This window comes from Ambystoma mexicanum, chromosome 3q (genome assembly GCF_040938575.1).
Source record: "Ambystoma mexicanum isolate Mex_15411 chromosome 3q, UKY_AmexF1_1, whole genome shotgun sequence".
In the NCBI taxonomy this organism is placed as follows: domain Eukaryota; kingdom Metazoa; phylum Chordata; class Amphibia; order Caudata; family Ambystomatidae; genus Ambystoma; species Ambystoma mexicanum.
In genome coordinates, this window is record NC_090926.1 from 455,404,446 (window position 1) to 455,428,360 (window position 23,915).

The window sequence follows — 23,915 nt, forward strand, 5'->3', positions numbered from 1 at the left end:
AATTGATTGCGCTCAAAGCACAAAAGGATAAACAGTGGAGGGTAGTGTTAAGACTTGAGGCCCAGATGCAGGAGGCAATAGAAGCCCTGGCGGTAAAACAGACAAGGCCCCTGCAGCGAACGCTGAAGCATATTAGAGGCCAACTAGAACTAATACCCACCCGGGGGCAGGGTGGGCATTGCTGAGAATCAGGCAGAGATATTACGCTAGCACTAACAAGGCCGATAAGATCACGGTGAGGCAGCTAAAGGGGACCGAGGCGGCCCAGAACATCCTGAAGATCGTGCAGCCGAGAGTGGGGGTTGTGAAAGAGACAAAGGATATAGTGGATGAATTTGCTAAATTTTATGACACGCACTACACGACAGAGAATTCTGATCAGAGGGCGGCGGAGGAATTCTTGGCGGGGCTGCCACTCCCACAGGTCTTGCCACAGGAAAGGGAACTGCTAGAAAGCGACATAACTGAAGGAGAAGCAGAGCCGGCTATTAAATCGCTACCCTCAAACAAGGTGCCTGGACCAGACGGATGCCCAGTGATATTCTATAAGGAATACAATAAGGAATTATTTCCCAGACTCACCAAACTGTTCGATGCAATGGTAACAGGGGGAAAGTAACGCAGACAATGATGGAGGCCAAGGTTCTGGTGTTTAAGAAGCCAAATAAAGATGGGGTGCAGTGCAGGTCGTATAGGCCGATAGCGCTAATGAATATAGACGCAAAGATTTATACAGGAATATTGGCGGCAAGATTATCTCTGCTGCTGCTGACACTGATTGACCCAGACCAGTCTGGGTTCATACGGAGTAGGCAAACATGGGACAACACAAGGCGGATCATACACTCCATAGAGAAGGCCATGAACTGCCAGGTCCCCGCTTTACTGATATCACTAGACGCCGAAAAGGCATTCAAGCGGGTGGAGTGCCGTTACCTGTTTAATGCGTTAGAGCGGATGGGATTGGGTGACAAATATATACAAATGAAAAGAGCGAAATATAAGCATCCGGTAATGCGGCTATCGATTAATGGCCAGCTGTCCCGGCCTATTCAGATCACACAGGGTACGAGGCAAGGATGCCCCCTCTGACTGCTGTTATACGTGGTGTACTTAGAACCCCTGATCCTGAAACTCCGATTGAGTCCGGAAGTGAAGGGTATACCATTTGAGAGGGAGGAACATATTGGTCAGAGAATTTGCGGATGACATGTTGGTGACGCTAATGGAACCAGACATCCATAGGGGGGTTGGTAGCAGAACTGGGGAATATGGAGCAATGAGCTGTGCTCATAGCCAACAAACAGAAGTCGGAAGTGCTGGGCTTATTAACGTTGGAGCAGCGCACAGCTCTGAGACAATATTCCCTCTTCATAGTGGCGGAAGGCGGCGTGCAGTACTTGCGATGGAATTTAGTGGAACCCTTGGTGCAAGTCTATGATACGAACTACCCTGATCTATTGCGACAGATTGAAAGGGACCTGAGGAGGTTGACCCCGCTTAGGCTATCGTGGCTAGGCCGCATCGCGACCATGAAAATGGTCACACTACCGAGAGTCCTTTATTATTTTCCAAATGTACCAATTGCGGTTCGAAGGCCTTCTTTGTGGCTTTAAACAGGCTGATCTCTAGATTCGTCAGGCAGAACAAACACCCAAGAATAGCGCTGCACAGCCTAATGGCTCCCAGGGACAGAAGGAGGCTGGGTCTTCCAAAAATGTCTAAATATGATGAGGCAGCACAGTTAAGGGTGGTGAGGGAGTGGTCCTCAGGGGACGATATGAAGCCATGGGTGTGGATGGACAGGGAGGTGGTGGGAAAGCCCCGGGAAAAGTTCTGTGGCTAGACAGGTGGGATAAACCTCACAACACCAGAGTGAGTCAGGTCATCTCAGTGGTGTGCGATATATGGGATAAGCTACTGCAGCAGGGAGCCCTTTCAACTAGCCTGTCTCCCTTTACGCCACTCTTCGGTAAACCACAATTTACACCGGGGATGGAGTAGGGGGCTTATCAGTCATGGCGGGCAGTGGGTTGTAGGAAACTGGGGTATATGATGCTGAAAGGGACAATACGCTCGTTTGAAGAATGCAAACAGCATGTAGGGCTCAGTGAAAAAGATAGTATGAGGTACTATCAGATGAAGCACTGGATTATGGGACGGGGCGGGTCAGACAAGCGACGGCAAGGGATCTGAACAAATTTGAAAAGTACATAACCACACATTCGGGCAGTAAACCACCGGTATCAGCACTGTAAAAAATACTGTTAGGGCAAGACCCGACGGAAAAATGGGGTACATGTCAAAATGGGAGGATACCCTGGACGAGCTTATCCCAATAGAGACATGGGGCAACCTGTGGAGCAACATCCCGAAACTGATGAGAGCAATTCAGGTCAGAGAAAACCTGGTATTATACTCCAGTGAAACTGCATACAATGTATGGGAGTAGCTCGCAAGAATGTTGGAGAGGATGCTTGGGGAGAGGCGATTGGAAGCACATATGGTGGGAATGTCCTGTGCTGCAGACGTACTGGGCAGATGTCACTTCTCAGATGGGATCAATGGTGCACTACGAGGCGGCTTTGAAGGTTAGGGAGTGGATGTGTGGGCTCATGGACCCCAGGGGTGGACCGCTGGGTAAGAACCAGAAAAAGCCTTTATGATGATGGAGATAGCAGCATGGCAAACCATAGCGGAGACTGGAAGCAGAAATGCCCGCCAATAGGCATGGCTTGGCTGCAGAAAGTGTGGGGGCTTCTGGCAATGGAATGGATAGAGAGGGGATAGGAAGACGTTTCACCAGGACTGGGAAATGGTACAGGGATACCTGAAAGGGGACTATGTGAAACAATTATGCCCACATAATTTGCTTTTTAAAATTAAAGTATAGGAACAGTAAAACATTTTTTTTAAAGTAGAAGAGCACCGCTCCCAACCGCTCCCGCCCAATTCGATCACTGTTTTTGACACATTCTTCTCTTGTTGCCATCCTGTACAGATTGTGCATATTTCCTCTTTAGGATGAGAAAATCTTGCCTTTATGAGAGATCCGTGAGGCCAAAGCTAGGTGCCTTTTGATAAGCATTAATGGATTATTATGTATCAAAGAGGAGGACAAAGTGGCAAAGGGTGCAGGAACCCAGATCAGGTGGCCATAGACATGGGTCAGCAACATGTGGCTCTCCAGATGTTTTAGACCCTGCCTCCAATGACCACAAACCATATGCTAACAAGCACTGATGGGAATTTTAGTCCAGATAGTCAATCACTGAGTATGGTAAAACTACCATAGTTATCTGTGCCTTACAGGGTTTAGCTTTTGCAAATTGTTGCCTATCTGGGTGTCCAGGTCAATAACGCATTTCCTGTTGGTGTTACACAAACCAAAACTGGAAGGGGACAACAGTTTAAGACAAATTTAGGAACCATTCACTTAAAGAACTGCAAATCAAATGACTAGATCAGCTTGGCAAAGGGTAAGCGTTAGATTTAAAACATGACTGAATTTAGTGCCAAGTCTTGTTGGATGCCACATCCTACTTTGATGTGATCCTTGGGAAACAGCGGGACAGAAATAAATTGTGCGAAAATGCAATTTTTTTCCAGTTTAGCGCATTGCCCTGACACCGATACTGTCAAATCTGTAGACAAAGATACAAAAATTCACACCTCCAAATTCTTTCAAATTATCCAGCGGTACCAGAATTATTTTTCAATGCTGATCAACAATGAATATATCACTGGGTCAAAATTTCAAGTTGCAAGCTACTAGCCAGCCATAAAAAGTCACTTGCCACCTCAATTCAACATACATACATCACACCATGTCTAACCCACCAAGATTCAATCATCACTAGCCAATGGTTAGAGCCAGTGAAAACTTTGCACCTTGCATGAGGTCATTCAGTATGGGGGTGAACATGGATTACACACAACTTCATGGGGGGCAAAATCCAACAAAAGGTGGTTCTAAGTGGTTCTAAGAAACTATTGCCCACAGTAAAAAGATGCATTGGATAACTACGGTATGTTCAATCAATCCGGCATAGCAGCAGACAATAGATATGGGCCAAACATGCCCAAATAAGCAGCATCCGACAGGGACAGGGATGCTGTGGATAGGGACAAGAACATCTGCACTGATGCCTAAATTTTACATCACAGTAAACAACTTCAGACATTCTGAACCAACAACCAGATGGCAGAGTATGCATAACATGTGCTTCTTAAACAGACTCGCACAGCCCGGAAACAGTGGACTCTGATTAAAGGTTGATGTGTATTGCAAGTATATGGTGTTGGAAGACATACCAACTGGGGTGAAGTGTGACAAGCACTCGTTGTTCCCCAGTTAGAAGGAGTACTATGTTCAAAGATGTACCTCATCATCCAGGCATGGATGGCCTCCCACAGTCTATGCCTGAATGATGACAAGACTGAACTCATCATCCTCGGATCCACCCCAAACCTAAACAAACTGGATCACAACTACACCAGCTTCATTATAGATGGCAACTCTATCAAGGTAGCCGAGGAAGTGAAAACCCTAGTAATCTACCTAGATTCTTCCCTCTCCTTCCACAAACAGGTCAGCTCCATGACCTCTTCCACAGCCTACACATGTAAGCTAATAAGAGCAGCCAAACCTTTCCTATCTACTCCGAACTGCCTTACCCTAGCCAGAGCCCTTGTACTATCAAAACTGGACTATTGTAACACCCTTTATGTAGGAGCCAACAAACAGGTTACTAATAAAATCCAGACTCTGCAAAACAATGCTTTCAGAGCAGCGCTTAGCATCCCCAAGAAACACATTTCCAACATCAGGAGAACCATAACTGGCTCACCACCACCGACAAAATCCTGCTCAAAGTAGCCTCCTTAACACACAAATGCCTTAACAATGCAGCCCCTCGCTACTTAACCGACAGAATAAAAAGATACACCCCTAACAGGCCCACCAGAACCACCAATGCAAACCTGCTCACAGTTCCCAGGTTCAAACGAACCAAAACGGGCGGCAACAGCTTTCAGGTGAAAGCAGCCCAACACTGGTACACCCTACCACCTTCCTTAAGGACACCTCAAACCTACCCCCACTTTAGACGCAACTACATTCAGTGGATTAAGAACAATGACCGATAGCTTACATTGCCTTTGTAAATGATGTACATATGTATACTTGTAAACTGTATATCACTGCATCCATTGCAACTGCTTTAACCTATGTACACACTGTAGATTACTGTACAGCACTGTAACTAAGCTGAGAATAACCCTGCTGCTCCTGCGCCCTTATACCTTCGGGTCTGGCGCGCAATACAAATGAATAAACATAAATACCAGCCAGCTGTTGTGGAGTTCACACACGATTTATCGGTTTTCATTCATGAGGAAAACAAGGATTGCATCTTTGAACCCAGATATTAACCCTTCTGAAAGCTATGATATTACAAAATATATCACAGTAAAAGCATGTAGAAATATGCAACGTACAGTTTGCATGATCTCTAAGTAGGCCACAATTAAAATTACACTTCACTGAGACATATAATGCTACACTCGTGGAAGAAGACACCATACACTGGTTTCCTTTATCACACAGACGTTTCAAGAGCAACAGGGTGGGAAATGGAAACACAAACTCCTTCGTTTGTTCATGTGGGTAAGCAACACCTGTAGTTGAAGCTCTTTAGTAAAACCAACGCTTTTGGCTTTGCCAATGCTTGTTTACAAGTGCTAACAGTTTCATATCAGTTGTGGTCAGTCACGCTCAAGGGCTAGCACTCAGAAGCCACACCTGAAAAGAAAAAAAAGGGGGTATGTGCAGGGAAATGGGAACGGATATAGGGGGGAATGGAGAGAGAGAGAAAGGAGTAGAATGTAGTAATATGGAAAGGTATCGAAGTGAGAAAAGGAAAACGGGTCAGAAGGAAGAAAGGGAGGACTCTGGGATGAATGTGAGAAAATGGTGGTAGAAAGGGGGGGAACATAGGAGGCAGAAAGGGAAGGAAGGATGACATGTGGAAGGAAGAAATGAAAGAAGGATGGAAGTGTGGGCGGAAGAAAGCGAGAACGGAAGTAAGACATAGTATGAAAGAACAAGTGTTCACCTGTGAAAGGGCATCTTGGCACTAGGAATGGGCAAACAATGTACTGGTTACATCAACATCAAAAAGCATTACATTGTCAAAATAAAGCAGGTTGAAAACAGATGACCATGTTCAAAAAGAAGTGTGTAAACAACTGAACTGAAAATAAATGAATATCAGAGATGTGGCTTCCTATTCAAGACGCACGGCTCCCCCGGGGAGTGAGGGGGTGCAAGATCAGGATCCTTGTGTGTCTCAGAATTTCTTTTTTATTAATTTTATTTTAATTGTTAATTTATAACACACTTAATACCAACGAGTGGTTTCTAAGCGCTCCAGGGGTGCAAGATCAGGCTCCTTGTGTGTCTCAGCATTGAACTCATATCCAGAAAGAGAGACAAGTAGTCTGGAATAGACACTCCATCAGATGAGCGACGCAAAATACAGCAGACTCCAACCCAAGGGAAACGGGTGTCTATGATTTACCTGCTACCACTTGAGAGAAAGGGCCTGGGCTACGGCACATCTAGGATTCAGCACGTGCCAGCATCTTTGGTGGTACTACAGCCCAGTGCTTCAGGGTGCACGGTATTTGTCTCAACAAGTAACCTTCACAGAGATGCAATATGGGTCCAGCAAGAAGAGTAAGACACATCAAGCAGCTGCTTCTTCTTCTTCACTGGCCATCTGGATGACTCGGAGGAGACATCACTGCTGCGCCCGTGATCCTCTCTCTCCGTCTCGGCCAAGTAACTCTCAAAGCACTTCCAAATTCAGATGCACGCATGTGGCACTCATTCCCGCACAGTTGCTGTGTCCCTGTCCACAAAGAGCCTTGCAGTTCCCTGGCATAGTGACAAACACGACGGTCATCATCGCTCCTCTTAGTCTTCCAGACGTGGAAGGGACGACTTTTCAAGTGCCTTTTTAGCAAAACCCAGAATTCTGCATTAGTGTTACAATGGACTATTATTTGAAGGCGGTGTCAGAAGACGAGCTTCAGCACCATTGAACTTCTAAGCCCAGAAACAGACACATGCAGGATAGAAATTATCTGTTGAAATCGTGAAGTCTGGCCAGAGTTGCTCTCTTCTCGGCACACAGTCGCCTTTGAGAAGAGTAAAAGGGGACTTTGTTTGTAGTTTGTGTTTCTGGTGATTTCCCCAACACCTCTTCTGCTGATGAAGCAAGTACGCCAGTTGCAGGCTGTTATAGGGATGACAGTTTCAGACATCCGGAGAGCACAAGGTTGCAGACCCCTGTACTGAGGGGAACATTAATAGATGCATATTTGATCCATGGAATGCCGGCTAAGCGTTTTGGTTATATGTATTGCCTGGTTCGAACCCCAGTTTCCTGCACTCGACCACATTATGGAATTCTGTGAAATTAGTTTTGCGTGCCCCATGTGTCTTAATTAGGATCCCATTGATGAGATTCCGTTTAGTGTGTGCCAACTAAAAAGTGTCACTCACTTTAAAAGGCACAAGTGCTGTTTTCTATATAATGTCAAAGATCCATAACATCAATACTGCACGCTGCATGGCAATGGTATTTATGAGCCATGGGCCCAAATTCAAAGAAACAGTAAATATATTATATGTTATGTTTAATGGGTCGTGTAGTGCAAATCAAGTGTGTAACAGTGTAAAGACCCTATCCTTTGGTGTTATTGCCCCGTGATTTAGGGATATGCAGCTTTCATGGGCGAGCAGACATGACTATCATAAGCAAATCTTGGTGTAGAGACAAACTGGTCATACATTTAATTCTAACAGGAATTAAAAACAGAAACTTCAAGAAACAGATTGTAACATTTACTCTTCAAATGCATGGTTTCAACGATGGCTCCAAACTCTGCACACGCAAAGAGCCATCACATCACCTGACCCACTCCTATACCCACCCATTGGAGGCCTTTTTCATCACCCTTGACTGTGGTGCATTTGCCTTAATACTGCCGCTGGTGTAAAGACACCGGATCCAAGACGCAGAAATCGGTTTCCTGGGTAATAAGCCGGACAATTTTACAAACACAATTACAACAGTCAAAATCTGTCCTCGACGTGACTCTGCAAGGAGGCTATGATGTATGGCCAACTCCGGTTCTAAAAGAGCAGTAAGGTACAGTAAAACCTTGCGAATTAAGCTTGCAATGGCAACCTCGCTGCTCTGAGGTCACAAGAATAAACCACTTAATGTTTAACAGCACTGCTTCAACGTCATTTAGCACATACCAAATAGACAAAATTCATTAAATCCACATGACTTCAGTCAAAAATACTTCGTACAAAGACAAAAAACGTGCAAACAATAACCACAACAGAAACCTCGATGTGTTAACAAGAAAATGGTATTTGTAATATATAAAGCAACTACCAATACGCCAATGTTTCTACAATACAGCTAAATGCAACACTTTCTACACTTTCTGTCTCAAGTTCCCTTTCAGCTTCGTTGATTTGGGAACAACACATCTAATGGAAAAAACATGTGTACCATTTACTTTCTAAAAAAGAATTCCATTATAAAAAAGAAAAGCCACTGGTAGCCTCAAATCGTTAATTGTATTGTGGTTTGACTGAACCCAAAACAGCCTACTGATCATTCAATAAAGTTTAAACCACATTTTAAAAGTGAAAGGCAACTCTTTCTCCAAGTGTCTATCATTTAGGCTGACGGTAGATTACTGTTTATTGTTGCCAATCCCATTTTCTTCTGGAGTAAAATTGACACAAGCAAATAAGTGGTACGGTCTCAGTGTAATTTGATCACATTTGTTTGAGCAGCGAATAGAAGCAATTGAAACAAATATCTTACCTGGATGATGGGCTGGTCCTCTTTCTCAACATTTAAAAGATCTTCCACCATAACAGAGTGTTGTTTTTCAGAGCTCATATTTTCCGGGAGGGGCTGCGAGTAATTGGATCCTGTGAAGTGACTATTTCTTGAATCGTTTGTTAAACACACATTAGGAGCGTAAGTGTGAAGGAAGGCCCTGACCCCATCGATTCCGACAAACTGGGAGGAGGAAAGGGCATTAAAGTTCCCACCGGATGATTTAAGGAGCTGTGACTCCCGCCATTCACGAAGCCTTAGGGCAAGCAGCAGAATGACAAAGAACAGGAACATGAAGGAAACCACAGAAACAGCGATGACCAAATACAAGGTGATGTCCGAGTCCGTGTCTGTGGGAGATGAGGGAAAGGTGCCCAAATCAGCAGCAACTTCGGGGAGGCTGTCTGCCAACACAATGGTGACAGTGACTGAAGAAGAGAGAGGAGGCTGCCCGTTGTCCTTCACCGAGATCACAAGCATTTGTTTCATGTTGTCTTTTTCCATAATAGGGCGGCCAGTCCTGATTTCACCAGTGTGGAGACCTACAGTAAACAGGCCCTGCTCTGTGGCCCTCAGCAGCTGGTAGGAGAGCCAAGCATTCTGCCCAGAGTCCCCATCAACAGCCACCACCTTAGTGATCAGATACCCCGGCTCAGAGGAGCGAGGAGCCATCTCCACCCCAGAGGAGCCATCCGTGGGGGCTGAGGGGTATAATATTTCAGGGGTGTTGTCATTCTGATCCACTATCACAAACGCAACAGTGACATTACTGCTCAGTGTTGGTGAACCACCATCTTGAGCCTTCACTTGAACCTGAAACTTTCTGAATTCTTCAAAGTCAAATAATCGGAGTGCATAGATGATCCCAGATTCCGAGTTAATGGAGACATAGGAGGTCACAGGCTGGTCTCCAATGAGACTTTCAATAATCGAGTAAGTGATTTTCCCATTCTGATCAGAATCGAGATCTTTAGCACAGATTTTAAAAATAGAAGTTCCAGAAGGTACATTTTCATTAATGTAAACCGTATTTGATGGTAGCTGAAAGACGGGGGCATTGTCATTTTCATCCAATACCTGCAAGCGTACTGTTTCGGTGTTAAAAAGAGGGGGATCCCCCTTGTCTTTGGCCGTGATGGTGATAATATATTCTGATATCTGCTCCCTGTCCAGGGAACCATCAGTTACCAAATTGTAGTAAGTTCCAAACGACTTCTTGAGTTGAAATGGGAGCTGGGCGGGGATGGAGCACACAACCTCTCCATATTCCCCGGAGTCTCGGTCATAGATCTGTAAAAGGGCAATGGCGGTGCCCGGTGGCGTGTTCTCCATCACCTTGTTGAGTAGAGAAGAGATTAAGATTTCAGGGCGATTATCATTCACATTAATGACCTCTACCAGCACTTTGCAACGTGACAAACTTCCCCCATCAGTGGCCTGGACCTCAAATTCATAATTTTCAGAGCCTTCAAAGTCAGGGGATTTAAGCACTGATATAACCCCAGTTTTAGAATCCACCTGAAATGTCTGTAAAATGTTTTCTGTAATTTTGTTGAATGAGTAGGTTAACTCCGAGTGTACGCCCTGGTCTTTGTCAGTAGCTGTGATTGTGGTCACTACAGTTCCCTTTGGTACATTTTCCAAAATACTAATTTTATAAACAGACTGATTAAAGACGGGGGCGTTGTCATTAGCATCCAGAACAGTGACCCGGATCTGCGCTGTTCCAGATCTGACCGGGTCCCCTCCATCCACAGCTGTGAGGGTCAGCTGGTGAACCTCTTGTTCTTCCCGGTCCAGTGACTGCTCGAGAAGCAGTTCTGGACATTTCAACCCATCAGCCCCGGTCTTTAGTTCCAGGGTGAAGTGTTTATTGGGAGTGAGGTCGTAACCCTGGATCGAGTTCCCGCCCACATCTAAATCATGCGCTTCAGGCAACGTGAAGCGCGCACCTGGCGCTTCCAACTCAAACACTTGTAACACAATCTGGTAATTTAAGAATGCAGGTGCATTGTCATTGATGTCTTGGATTTCGATCTCCACTGAATACACTTTCATTTTGCGCTCGATAATGATCTCTAAATGCAACAGGCACTGAGACTCCCGCGCGCACAGCTCCTCTCTGTCAATCCTGTCATTTATATATAAACGTCCGTTATTTAAACTGAGTCCAAAATACTGCTTCCTACCTCTGGATTCGATGCGGGCTCCCCCGTCTGATAACTCCTGGGGGTCCATCCCCAGATCCAGAGCCACGTTTCCCACAAAAGAGCCTTTCTTCATTTCCTCGGGAATGGAATAACGGAGCTGCCCTGAAGCGGCTCCCCAGACTGCCAGCATTGCAGTGAAAAGAAGCCAACCACCCGCTCTTCTTCTTGGTGTCTGCGCCATGAACCGCAGATATGTGCTCCCTTTATATCTGGCTTCAGAACGATGACTGTCCCGATGCAAAACCAGCCGTGCACTGAGCAATTCTTACAGTTAACGCGCGATACTGTGTGCGGAACTAAGACCACGTGACCTCTGGTTACGGTGCAATTTCTTGGTGGACCAAGAGCGGCGCTCAGTGTCCAAATCATTAACTACAGCCGATTAAAATAAAAGCGACCAAAACATCACTTTCCCATACAAACGATGTTATACCACTTCTAAACGTAGAACATCGGGAGGTTTCAAATTGGAATTAGCATGTCCCAGAAGTGTTCATGTTTCTGTGACATATAAAGACATTATCCGATATGTGATTTATGTAAATACATGAGGTACAAATACAAGGTGCATATGCTTTGTATGTACAACATCAAGATGTAGATTGCTACATGTAGGACTGACGTTTTCCTGGTATATCAAGATGAATTCCCCAGAACACTTTTTATCCTGGCTTTAAAATGCGTCTCCAATGTGAAAAGGTGAAAGATTTGGAAGCGTGAGAATCTCGTGTAAAACACACTTTAAACGTGTTGCATGTCCGTCTTTTCCCATGCAGTAATTTTTTCAAACGTGCTCCCCTATAGCAACTACACATTCAAACACATTAAATAATTGCACGCATGAGAAGACACCATGTATTTTCCGAGATATATTGCCTACGGGTTTACCCACTAGAACACACCGACTGGGCGGGTAATTTAGTGAGCATTGCCTTGGAAGATAACTTGATTTTCCACTCTTGAATTTCTTTTTAGAATGTCCTGCATCGGATACCGTGGTTAAGAGTTAGAGCTGAGGCCTGTGCTGCTGTCTTGCAATCGCTAGGATCCATCTGCAAAGCTCCCAATCTTGCACAGGGCTGGCCCGAGGATTTGCAGGGCCAAGTGTGGCAAATTAAGTGTGGGGTCCCTTAATTTGCATGTAATAACATCACAGGAAGTGACATTCCAGGAAGTGACATCACAAGATAATGACCATACGAAAAAGTATACATTGTACTTAAACACCTTTTGACTTGGGGAAATATGAACATGTCGAAATAAGGCAAATAGCCAAAACGGTTTTGTGCAATATGTTTAATTGTGCTGGAGGAAGGCACAGATTGTAGGCAGGTAACTGCTGCTTTGCCTGTCCTTTAAAAAGAAAAATGCCCCTTTTCAGTTCTTAACACAACAATGGTCTCTTAAATAAGCCATCAATAGTAAATTGCACCCACTTTAAACGGTATGCTTTAAGGAAGTGATCAGCAGTGCTAAGAGGCTTGCAGCGGCTATTGGGCCGTTGGGAGGTTGTCTCTTTAGGGTCACAGCAGGAGGCTGACAGGTGAAAGTTGCCTCCCCAGATACACAAAAGGGAGCCAAACCTGGAGGAACAGCAGCCGCTTTTGAAAAAGATATTCTGGCAAGCTTCGCCATCATCATGCATGCCGCAGCGTGTGCCGCCTGTGTGCTCAGAGTGGACTGCAGCAGGCTTAGGGAGCACACAGGCCACGCTGCAGCCTGCAAGAGGGAGTTAACGGCTCCCTCGACGCAGGGCCCTAGCAGGCGCAGGGCCAAGTGCAGCCGCACATGCTGCACACACCTAGCGCCTTTCCTGATCTTGCTACCTTTGGATGTCCATGACCTCCTGTTGATAAGAGAGAGAGAAGGGTGTGTGGGGAAGGGGGAGAGAGAGAAGTGTGGAGGGAAAAAAGAGAGAGGGAAGGCAAGGGGAAAAGAGAGAAAGAAAGAAAGAAAGAAAGAAAGAAAGAAAGAAAGAAAGAAAGAAAGAAAGAAAGAAAGAAAGAAAGAAAGAAAGAAAGAAAGAAAGAAAGAGAGAAAGAAAGAAAGAAAGAAAGAAAGAAAGAAAGAAAGAAAGAAAGAAAGAAAGAAAGAAAGAAAGAAAGAAAGAAAGAAAGAAAGAAAGAAAGGAAGGAAGAAAGAGAAAAAGAGTGAGAGAGAAGTGTGGGGGGAGGTAGAGAGAGGGGGATGGGTCGGGACAGAGAGGGAGAAAGAAAGACAGAGATGTGCGGTGGGGAAGAGAGAGAGAAAGAGCTGTGGGGGGACTGATGGAGAGGGTGAGAGGGACAGCACAGATGTTTTTGTACCACTACAACAACACATACTGGATTTCGTCACAGTGCTTCCAGGCTGAGCAGATAGATCATATTTAAATACCAACCCGTTGCTAGGGAGGCAAACTGAGTGACCCGGCACTGGACGTTGTTGGCGAAGTAGCTACACCTGGATTGGAGCTCATGTATTATATTCCCAAATCCAGCAACATTACTCACTACACAACAAATGTTCGTGGTTTAGTCTAGGGACATTCGGAGACTATTATGACCATATTATCATTTCATATATTCGTCAATGTAGCCTCAATACCTCTGTAGGTCAGTGCTGACCACGATCAGAGTGCAAGCAGGCGAGGTTACTTCTCCATCTACAGCTCTTTATCTACTACTGACTGTCAGGCAAGAGCTGCAAATGATTCAATGCCCTTGAAATAAATGCCACTAAATGTGTGGTAAAAGAAGGGAACAAAACTAACACGCCATCTCCTTGAGCGTCCACGCCCAACCCTGACAACACTACAGTCTAGACTCTGGAGGCTACCTCACACAAGGGATACACTTCACTAAATTACAGAGTACCACCAGCTTCACAGCTCTTTAAATAATAGAATACACTAGTGCCTATTTAGATGGCACTAATGTCATCAACAGCATGAAAATGAAAATCGGAGAAGGCTGTGCCACAATCACAAAATATGCATGCATGTTGTATAAATATGTCAAATGTTTATGTATAGCTTGTCCCAAATGCATAGAGTTAAATACACATAGGTGTGTTTGTTCGGCATCGGCTGGTCCGGGGAGCCAAAAGTAGCTCCTGGTAGCTAGTAGTTTAAAACTAACTATGCTCTTCTAGGATACAAGCAGGCGCTAAATAGCTCCCAGCTCGCCTGAATTTCGAACCCTGCTTGACAATGTACATAACATTTGCACATCAAACAGACAATACTAATACTTAACTTTATCTGAGATATGTCAGAGAAAATGGCATTTTCTACACACTGTTTGTGTATTCTGCAGGAGTGCAGTCCCTAATGAAATGGATGTCCATTAGAAATGCACTTAGAAAAAAAGCAGTGTGAAAACAATTGCAGCCTAGTGCAAGGCCGGCTGAAGGTATTGTGGACGTGGCTTGGACTCTCACAGAGGCCCTCACTGGGTAAACAATTCACAGGCTGCTCTAAAAATATCTGACTCCCATCACTGTACGGCTTGTCGAAGTGCACCTTCCACACGCCTCAGCACCGACGGTACACAACTGGAAACAGTGAAAAGTCAGGCATGTAAATCATGCACTCTGTCAAGGGGTAGCCTCCCACTCGTTGCAGTACAGAAAACATTTTCTTAAAAAAAAATTCTTGCTTTACCGCCAGGAACAAAGGAAAGAAAATAATGCAATAGAAGGAATATATGGAGCAATAGTAACGATTGTAGCAATAAAGAATAACAAGTTGAGCAGTGAATTATGCAAGGAATTAGCATTCAACCACCCGCAAGTTTCCTACCAGGGCCGGGTCAACCAGTGGTTACATGGGCAGAGTGGAGGGAATTTTGGAATAATTACACCAAGACCGTAGAGCAAGAAGGGTTAACAGCACAAAAGAAAAAACATTTGCTGTTACACGCTCTAGGGTTAGAAGGACAAAGGAAATACAAGGAACTTCCCGAATTGCCCACAGATGAAGCAGGAGATAGTGATGAACATGAGAAGGCCCTTAGGCAATTGGACAAATATTATACACCTGAGATCAATGTGGCCATTAATAGGTATCACTTCTACACCAGAGCACAAAAGGAACCTGAGAGTGTTGAGGAGTATGTGTCAGCCTTGAAGACATTATATAGAACATGTCAATTTGGAAATGGAATTACGCTTGAAGAACTGATAAGAGATCAGATCATAATTCACGCAAGAGAAAGGCTAATCTAAGATAGACTATGGATGGTGGGGAGACCATCTTTGCCTGAGACACTAGCTACAGCAAAGAGAATAGAACACAGCCAATTATGTTCTAAGGAAATGAAAGCTAAAAAATTAGAAGCATCTCAAAAAGTAACGAAGTAATAACAAGCAGACACAGGAGATGGAGGAGCAAGGTCTGGTAAATCCAGTACGAAGTAAAGAAAGAACAGACAAAGCAACTAACAGAAATAACAGAATGAGAGGCTCAAATTCTGACTACAGAGAGACAAGAGGAAATTTCAAGAAGTCTTGGATGAAAGGCCACTCAAAGATATAGCCTTCACAAGCCAAACATGGAGACAGATGCTTCAACTGGGGCAGGGTAGGGCATTACGCGAATTCTAAAAACTGTCCAGCAATTGGACAAAAATGTGGGAACTGTGGAACCAAAGCACACTTACATTTAGGCGCAAGAAGAAGGTGTCGATGGTACCGGAGGAAGAAGAATCAGATGAGAAGAGAGTTACTGTGATCCGTGAACCACCCAAAGATGAACCAAAGTGCCCACGTTGAGAAGGTACTTTAGATAATGGGAAGTTAATGGTTATGGTGGACCTTACACGATCATCACTAAAGGAACTTGGCAAAAGCTAATGACTGAAGAATTGAAATGCAAATTAAAAACACCTGACATAAAGAATCCAGGAGGATTTGAAGGGCCTAAAAGATAAAAGGGTGGTTCACCAGCATTATACAATTCAAGGATCATCAAGCACAAATAAAGGCTTATGTGGCAGAAAAGGGAGTGAACGTAATTGGAGGAAGAGAGCAAGCAGCACTACGAATCAGATTAGATCCATGTGAAGAAGAGCCTATTTTATTAGTGAAGACTAATAGTGTACCGAGTATCAACAAGGAAATAATTCCAGAAGATGTTTTCCGGACAAAGTTGGGATTGCTGAAGAATTCCGCACACAGGATCAAATTAAAAAGAGGGGAAATGCCAGTGGCCCACAAAAGGGCTAGACCTATACCAATTGCATTGATTGACAAAGTTGAACAGGAACTACAAAGACTTGAGGAAGGAGACATTATTGAGAAGATTGAATCCTCGCAACGGATGAGCCCCATTGTAGTAGCCATAAAGAAGAACGGGAAGTTAAGAATATGTGTGGATTTGAGAGATGTGAACAAAACCTCATTGTAGACACGTATCCATTGCCTATAATTTCTGAAATGTTGAACTGCATAGAGGGTGATGATACTTTCACCACATTGGACCTATCTAATGCATACCACCAGATAGCTTTGACTGAAGATTGCAGGGACATCACAGCTTTCATCATGCCTTTTGGGCTATATCGTTATAAACAAATGCCTTTTGGACTAGCGTCTGCAGCAGCTGTTTTCCAGACGACAATGGCGCACACGTTGAAGGGACATGTTGGCACTCTAGTGTATCAGGATATTATTGGTTTTGGCAAGGGGGCGGAAGAACATGATCACAGACTGATTGAAGTATTGTGTAGGTTAAGTAAGAAGGGTTTGACTGTTGAGAAGAACAAATGTAAGTTCAAAGTTAAAGAGGTGGAATACTTGGGACATGTGGTGAATGGTAAGGGGTACAAACCCAAAGAAGATGCAATGAAAGCTATTAGGGATTCCCCCAATCCCATCAATAAAGAGGAGCTGAGGTCATTCTTGGGATTATGCAAATATTACAATAGATTTGTGCAGAACTTTGCTAGCATTACTGAAACATTAAGTAGACTGATGAGAAAGGATGCGAAATTTATGTGGGATGATGAGTGTAGTAGAGCAACAGAATTCATCAAGCAAAGTATTTGTGAAATAGCAGAATTACGGGGTTTTGTTTTTGGCAGTCAAACCAAGCTCACGGTGGATGCCAGAGGAACGGGGTTAGGTGCGGTGTTATCTCAGATCTCTGAGTTAGGGCAAGAAAAGACAATAAGTCATGCATCCAGAGCAGTTACGGATGCAGAGAGTAGGTACTCTGTCATAGAAAGGGAGATGTTGGCTTGTGTGTGGGCGATTGGATAATTTATGAAGTACTTATGGGGAAGTACATTTTCGGTATATACGGACCATAAACCGTTGGTGGAGGTTTTGACGGTTAGAGGCATGTGCAAAGCTTCTCCGAGATTAGCCAGACTAAGGGCCTCATCACGAGTTGGGATGTGTTCCTGGCTGTAATACCGCTGACTGTAATAGCCCTAGCACCGACCGGCCCGGTGGTATTACCACAGGATCACGGGTTGGGCCTTAACGGTAAATTCCCATTCCTGGATCCAATGGGGAATTTTCGGTGCTAATACTGCGGGCTAATACAGCCGGCTGTAATACTGCCGAAAACAGGGATTTTTACCTCCAGAAAAAAAGCTTGAGGTAAAACAGCCGATTTAGCACCCAACTCGTGATAGGGCCAGCCCTTAATTGTGGCGGTAATACCGTTACCACTGCATTTAAGGGCTACAGCCCAACTCGTGATGAGGCCCTAAGTCTCAAGTTACAAGATTACAATTTTGCAGTGAGAAATGTCCCGGGAAAAAGGAAATTAATAGCTGATTATTTGTCAAGGTTGCCTTTAGCAGTTTCTGAAAGAGAGGACAGTGAAGAGATAGACGTGATAGCAACAGTGTTGGAGGTGACTTCTAAAGAACAGTGGTTGGAAGAACTGATGAAGGATCACATATTGTTTAAGGTGGTGCAGTACACCAGGTGTGGATGGCCTGAAAAAAGGAAGTTAGATTTGGAGTGTGTGAAATTCTGGGAAATCAGAGATGACTGTTCTATAGAGAATGAATTGTTGTTAAGGGGAGATAAGTTAATACCTCCACATGTGTTGCACCAGGAATTGTTTGAAAAGTCCCACCAAGGACATCCCGGTATATCAGACACTAAGGTTAACGTTAGAGCAAAATATTGGTGGCCTGGGGTAGACCTAGCAGTTGAAAGATTTGTGAGAGACTGTTGGCCATGCCAAAACTCTGATAAGAGTTGTAAAAGCTTTAAGAGTGAGCATATTGAAATGGGAAGGGTGGAATGTCCATGGGAGAAGTTAGGAATAGATATTGCAGGGCCATACAAAGATGTTATGCAAGGAAAAAAAATATTTATCATTGTGCTTGTGGATTATTATTCCAAGTGGATGGAAGTTAAAATGGTGGATAAAGTTGACACTGCTGAAATGGAACAAGTTACTTACCTGTAACTTGTTCTCCAGCATGGGTCTGGCATGGATTCACATGCTCATGAATATAAGAATACACAGCAGTATACACATGCACAACCACGGGAGGTGGCAACAGGCTCAACATTAAGCAAAACAAAAAACTCAACATTAAGCATCTCTTACCTCCTCACCAGGCTCACCTTAAGCGAACAGGTTGCGCAGCACTGCTTGGCCGACCCTGGACTCCTCCCTGGAGTCCTGATCGACGCAGTAGAATCTCGTGAAGGTGTGCGTCAACCTCCACGTCGCAGCCCTGCAGATGTCGAGCAGGTGCACACCAGATACGAACGCCGTGGTAGCAGTGATCGCTCTGGTCGAGTGGGCTCTCGGACGGCCGGGCAGCGGTCGGTTTGCCAACCGGTGACAGTGCATGATGCAGCCCGAGAGCCATCTGGAAATGGAAGCCTTCGAGAGAGCCTTCCCTTGATTTACAGTTCCAAAGTTTACAAACAGCTGTGATGTCTTCCGAAACCTCTTTGTGCGGTCCACATAGAACTTCAGCGCTCTAGCTACGTCCAGCGAGTGCAGAGTCCTCTCAGCCGGCGACGAAGGCGACGGGAAGGAAACTGGCAACACCAAGGGTTTGTTGAGGTGGAAGTCCGAAGGCACCTTGGGCATGAAGGAGGGGTGCGTCCTCAGCACCACCCTTGTGTCGTGAAAGGTCAAGTATGGAGGCTTGCAAGATAGGGCCTGGGTCTCTCACACTCGTCGTGCGGAGGTGATGGCCACGAGAAATGCTGTCTTCCACGACAGAAACTTCAACGGTGCCGAATGCATAGGCTCAAATGGGGCCCCCATGAGCCTGGTCAGCACCACGTTGAGCTCCCACGCCGGGGCAGGGGCCTTCACCGGCGGGAACGATCGGAATAGTCCCTTCATGAATTCCTTCACCAGTCGATGGGACCACAAGAAAACAGGGATTTTTACCTCCAGAAAAAAAGCTTGAGGTAAAACAGCCGATTTAGCACCCAACTCGTGATAGGGCCAGCCCTTAATTGTGGCGGTAATACCGTTACCACTGCATTTAAGGGCTACAGCCCAACTCGTGATGAGGCCCTAAGTCTCAAGTTACAAGATTACAATTTTGCAGTGAGAAATGTCCCGGGAAAAAGGAAATTAATAGCTGATTATTTGTCAAGGTTGCCTTTAGCAGTTTCTGAAAGAGAGGACAGTGAAGAGATAGACGTGATAGCAACAGTGTTGGAGGTGACTTCTAAAGAACAGTGGTTGGAAGAACTGATGAAGGATCACATATTGTTTAAGGTAGTGCAGTACACCAGGTGTGGATGGCCTGAAAAAAGGAAGTTAGATTTGGAGTGTGTGAAATTCTGGGAAATCAGAGATGACTGTTCTATAGAGAATGAATTGTTGTTAAGGGGAGATAAGTTAATACCTCCACATGTGTTGCACCAGGAATTGTTTGAAAAGTCCCACCAAGGACATCCCGGTATATCAGACACTAAGGTTCACGTTAGAGCAAAATATTGGTGGCCTGGGGTAGACCTAGCAGTTGAAAGATTTGTGAGAGACTGTTGGCCATGCCAAAACTCTGATAAGAGTTGTAAAAGCTTTAAGAGTGAGCATATTGAAATGGGAAGGGTGGAATGTCCATGGGAGAAGTTAGGAATAGATATTGCAGGGCCATACAAAGATGTTATGCAAGGAAAAAAAATATTTATCATTGTGCTTGTGGATTATTATTCCAAGTGGATGGAAGTTAAAATGGTGGATAAAGTTGACACTGCTGAAATGGAACAAGTTACTTACCTGTAACTTGTTCTCCAGCATGGGTCTGGCATGGATTCACATGCTCATGAATATAAGAATACACAGCAGTATACACATGCACAACCACGGGAGGTGGCAACAGGCTCAACATTAAGCAAAACAAAAAACTCAACATTAAGCATCTCTTACCTCCTCACCAGGCTCACCTTAAGCGAACAGGTTGCGCAGCACTGCTTGGCCGACCCTGGACTCCTCCCTGGAGTCCTGATCGACGCAGTAGAATCTCGTGAAGGTGTGCGTCAACCTCCACGTCGCAGCCCTGCAGATGTCGAGCAGGTGCACACCAGATACGAACGCCGTGGTAGCAGTGATCGCTCTGGTCGAGTGGGCTCTCGGACGGCCGGGCAGCGGTCGGTTTGCCAACCGGTGACAGTGCATGATGCAGCCCGAGAGCCATCTGGAAATGGAAGCCTTCGAGAGAGCCTTCCCTTGATTTACAGTTCCAAAGTTTACAAACAGCTGTGATGTCTTCCGAAACCTCTTTGTGCGGTCCACATAGAACTTCAGCGCTCTAGCTACGTCCAGCGAGTGCAGAGTCCTCTCAGCCGGCGACGAAGGCGACGGGAAGGAAACTGGCAACACCAAGGGTTTGTTGAGGTGGAAGTCCGAAGGCACCTTGGGCATGAAGGAGGGGTGCGTCCTCAGCACCACCCTTGTGTCGTGAAAGGTCAAGTATGGAGGCTTGCAAGATAGGGCCTGGGTCTCTCACACTCGTCGTGCGGAGGTGATGGCCACGAGAAATGCTGTCTTCCACGACAGAAACTTCAACGGTGCCGAATGCATAGGCTCAAATGGGGCCCCCATGAGCCTGGTCAGCACCACGTTGAGCTCCCACGCCGGGGCAGGGGCCTTCACCGGCGGGAACGATCGGAATAGTCCCTTCATGAATTCCTTCACCAGTCGATGGGACCACAAGGACGCCCGTCCCGTAGTTCTGGTGTATCATGAGATGGCGGCCAGATGTATCTTGATGGAAGCGTGAGCTAGTCCAGCCTTGGCCAATGACAGTAGGTACGGGAATACTTGAGGGGCCGTAATCCGCAGAGGGTTAATCTTCTGTGCACGGCACCAGACAGAGAACCTCTTCCATTTATGTCCGTAGCACTTGAGAGTTGAGGACGCCCTGGCCTTTGCAAGAACCTCTCTGCAGTCGGCTGGGATGTCGTACCCTCCAAACTCTAGTGCTGCAGGAGCCAGGCCTGCAAGTTCAGCGACTCTGGGTTGTGATGAAGAATGGCGCCTCCTTCTCTGGAGAGAAGATCCGCGTCCGACGGCAGCTTGACTGGTGTGGACGCTGACAAGTCCAGAAGGTCCGGGAACCAGATCTGTCTCGGCCACGCCGGTGCGACGAGGATCATCCTGCACCGGGACCTCTTGAGCTGGTTGATGAGCCGGAGCAGCAACGGCAACGGAGGGAACGCATAAAGAAATAGGCCGTCCCAGGGGAACGAGAAAGCATCGCCCATGCTCCTCGGCTGGGGGAACCTGCTGGCGAACCTCCGGCACTTGGAGTTTGTTGCCGTCGCGAAGAGATCGATCTGGGGTTCGCCCCATCGTCGGAAGAGTCGATCCACTTGATCCTGGCATAGTTCCCACTCGTGGCATGAGCGCAGCTCTCTGCTGAGTGTGTCGGCAATGGTGTTTTTTATTCCTGCCAGATGAAAAGGCACCAGAAACATCCCTTGAGCGACGGCCCAATGCCACAGATCCTGGGCTTCCTTGGATAGGGCAGGGGATCTGGTTCCGCCCTGCTTCCGGATGTAGAACATCGTGGTGGTGTTGTCAGTGAAGATCCTCACCTCCTTGCCCTTGAGGGACGGAAGAAAAGACCTGAGGGCCCAGAACACTGCGCAGAGCTCCAAGATGTTGATGTGGAGTGACTTCTCCTCCGGGAGCCAAAGGCCTCTCGCGTGAAGATCTCCGGAGTGCGCTCCCCAACCTTCCAGGGAGGCATCCGTCGTCACCGTCACCTGGTGAGCTGGGGTATGAAAGTCCGTGCCCGCCGACAGATGAGAGCGGGTACCCCACCACCGGATCGCCTGACGGAACGTCTCGTTGAGTGGGATCCTGTCCTCGAAGCTGCCCGTCGACTGAACCCAGCGGGCGTCGAGGAGCTCTTGTAAGGGGCGCATCCGAAGTCTGCAAAGGCGCACCAGATAAATGCAGGAGGACATCATCCCGAGAAGGGACTTGATAGATCTTACCCTGGCCATGCCCGTGGTCAGCAGACGCTGCACCTTGCCCAGGATGGTCCTGGTCCTTTCCTCCGACGGCGAGGCCAGCCGCGCCACTGTGTCGAGCTTGGCTCCCAGAAACAGGGCGACTTGCGACGGGACCAGGTGGGATTTTGGAAAGTTGATGGAGAACCCCAGGTCCGTGAGCAGCTGGACGGTCTTCGCAGTGTGCCCCACGGCGAGCTCCCTTGTCTTTGCCCTGATGAGCCAGTCGTCCAGGTAGGGGTAGACGTGGATCCTCTGGAAGCGCAGCCGCGCCGCCACCGGTGCCAGGCACTTGGTGAACACCCTGGGTGCCGACTTCAATCCGAACGGGAGGGCCTTGAACTGGTAGTGCCGCCCTTGGACCACGAACCTGAGGAACTTTCGTGTCTTTTTAGAATGGGGATGTGGAAGAATGCATCCTCCAAGTCCAACGATGACAGGAAATCGCCCTCCTCCAGCTGTCCCAGCACGTGCTGGAGGGTGACCATCCGGAACTTCTGTGCCTTGATGTACTTTTTCAGTCGTCGCAGGTCCAGGATGGGACGCCATCCTCCTGTCTTGTTCTTTACGAGGAAGTACCTTGAGTAAACTCCGGAGCACCTAAGCCTCTTTGGGACGAGCTCTATGGCACCTTTCTTGAGCATCGCCCTTACTTCCAACAGTAGTTGAGGGACGTGATTTTCCTTCCTGGCCACGGGTGGAACGCGAGGGCACTTCTTCTGGAACTCGAGGGCGTGCCCTTGGGCCAGGGCGTCCAGCACCCAACGGACGGTGGAGATGGACTCCCACACGCTGACGAAACCTCGTCAGCCGACCTCCCACTGGGATGCTTCGCCGGGGGCCCGACCCCACGGACGGTTCAATCTTGTTTGGAGGCCGCCTTGCCTCCTTGACCTCCCTGTCGACGACGACGGGCACCACCTGACTTGCCGCGTCCCCTGTAGGCCTCCTGAGATGAAGATCTTGCCGCTTGGCGGTACGTCGAGGAGCCACTGCCGGATCCCTTGGAGGCACCTTGTCTGCCTTCGGCGCTCCGAAAGGACGGCCGTCGTTGTTGGAGCACTCCCAGTGCCCGGGCAGTCTCCGTGTCTGTCTTGATAGCCTGAAGGGACTCATCAACCGCCTTTCCAAACAGGTTGTTCCCGTCGAAGGGCATGTCCAAAACTTTGGCTTGTACGTCCTGGTGGAAATCCGTCGCCTTGAGCCATCCTCGTCATCTCAGGCAAATGCTGTTTCCCAACTGACGGAAACCAGTGTCGGCGATGTCCGTTGCCACCGTGATGGTGTGGTCCGAAGCAATCTCACCTTCCTGTAAGATTTCAAGGGCCTCAGC

General features: G+C 46.7%; 1 protein-coding gene across 3 annotated transcripts in view; it reads right to left on the reverse strand.

Annotated features, from left to right (window-relative positions):
• The window catches only part of LOC138582666 (protocadherin gamma-C3-like), a 1,158,828-nt gene that overhangs the window by 1,032,425 nt on the left and 102,488 nt on the right, over nucleotides 1–23,915 (reverse strand). Inside the window, exon 1 of one of the 3 annotated variants that reach the window (XM_069654186.1) lies at nucleotides 8,916–11,386. The exons of the other annotated variants lie outside the window; for them this stretch is intronic. Coding sequence (XP_069510287.1) covers nucleotides 8,916–11,324 — 2,409 coding nt within the window. The 5' untranslated portion in view covers nucleotides 11,325–11,386. Of the gene's footprint in view, nucleotides 1–8,915; nucleotides 11,387–23,915 lie in introns of those variants that run through there. 3 annotated transcript variants of the gene reach the window in all.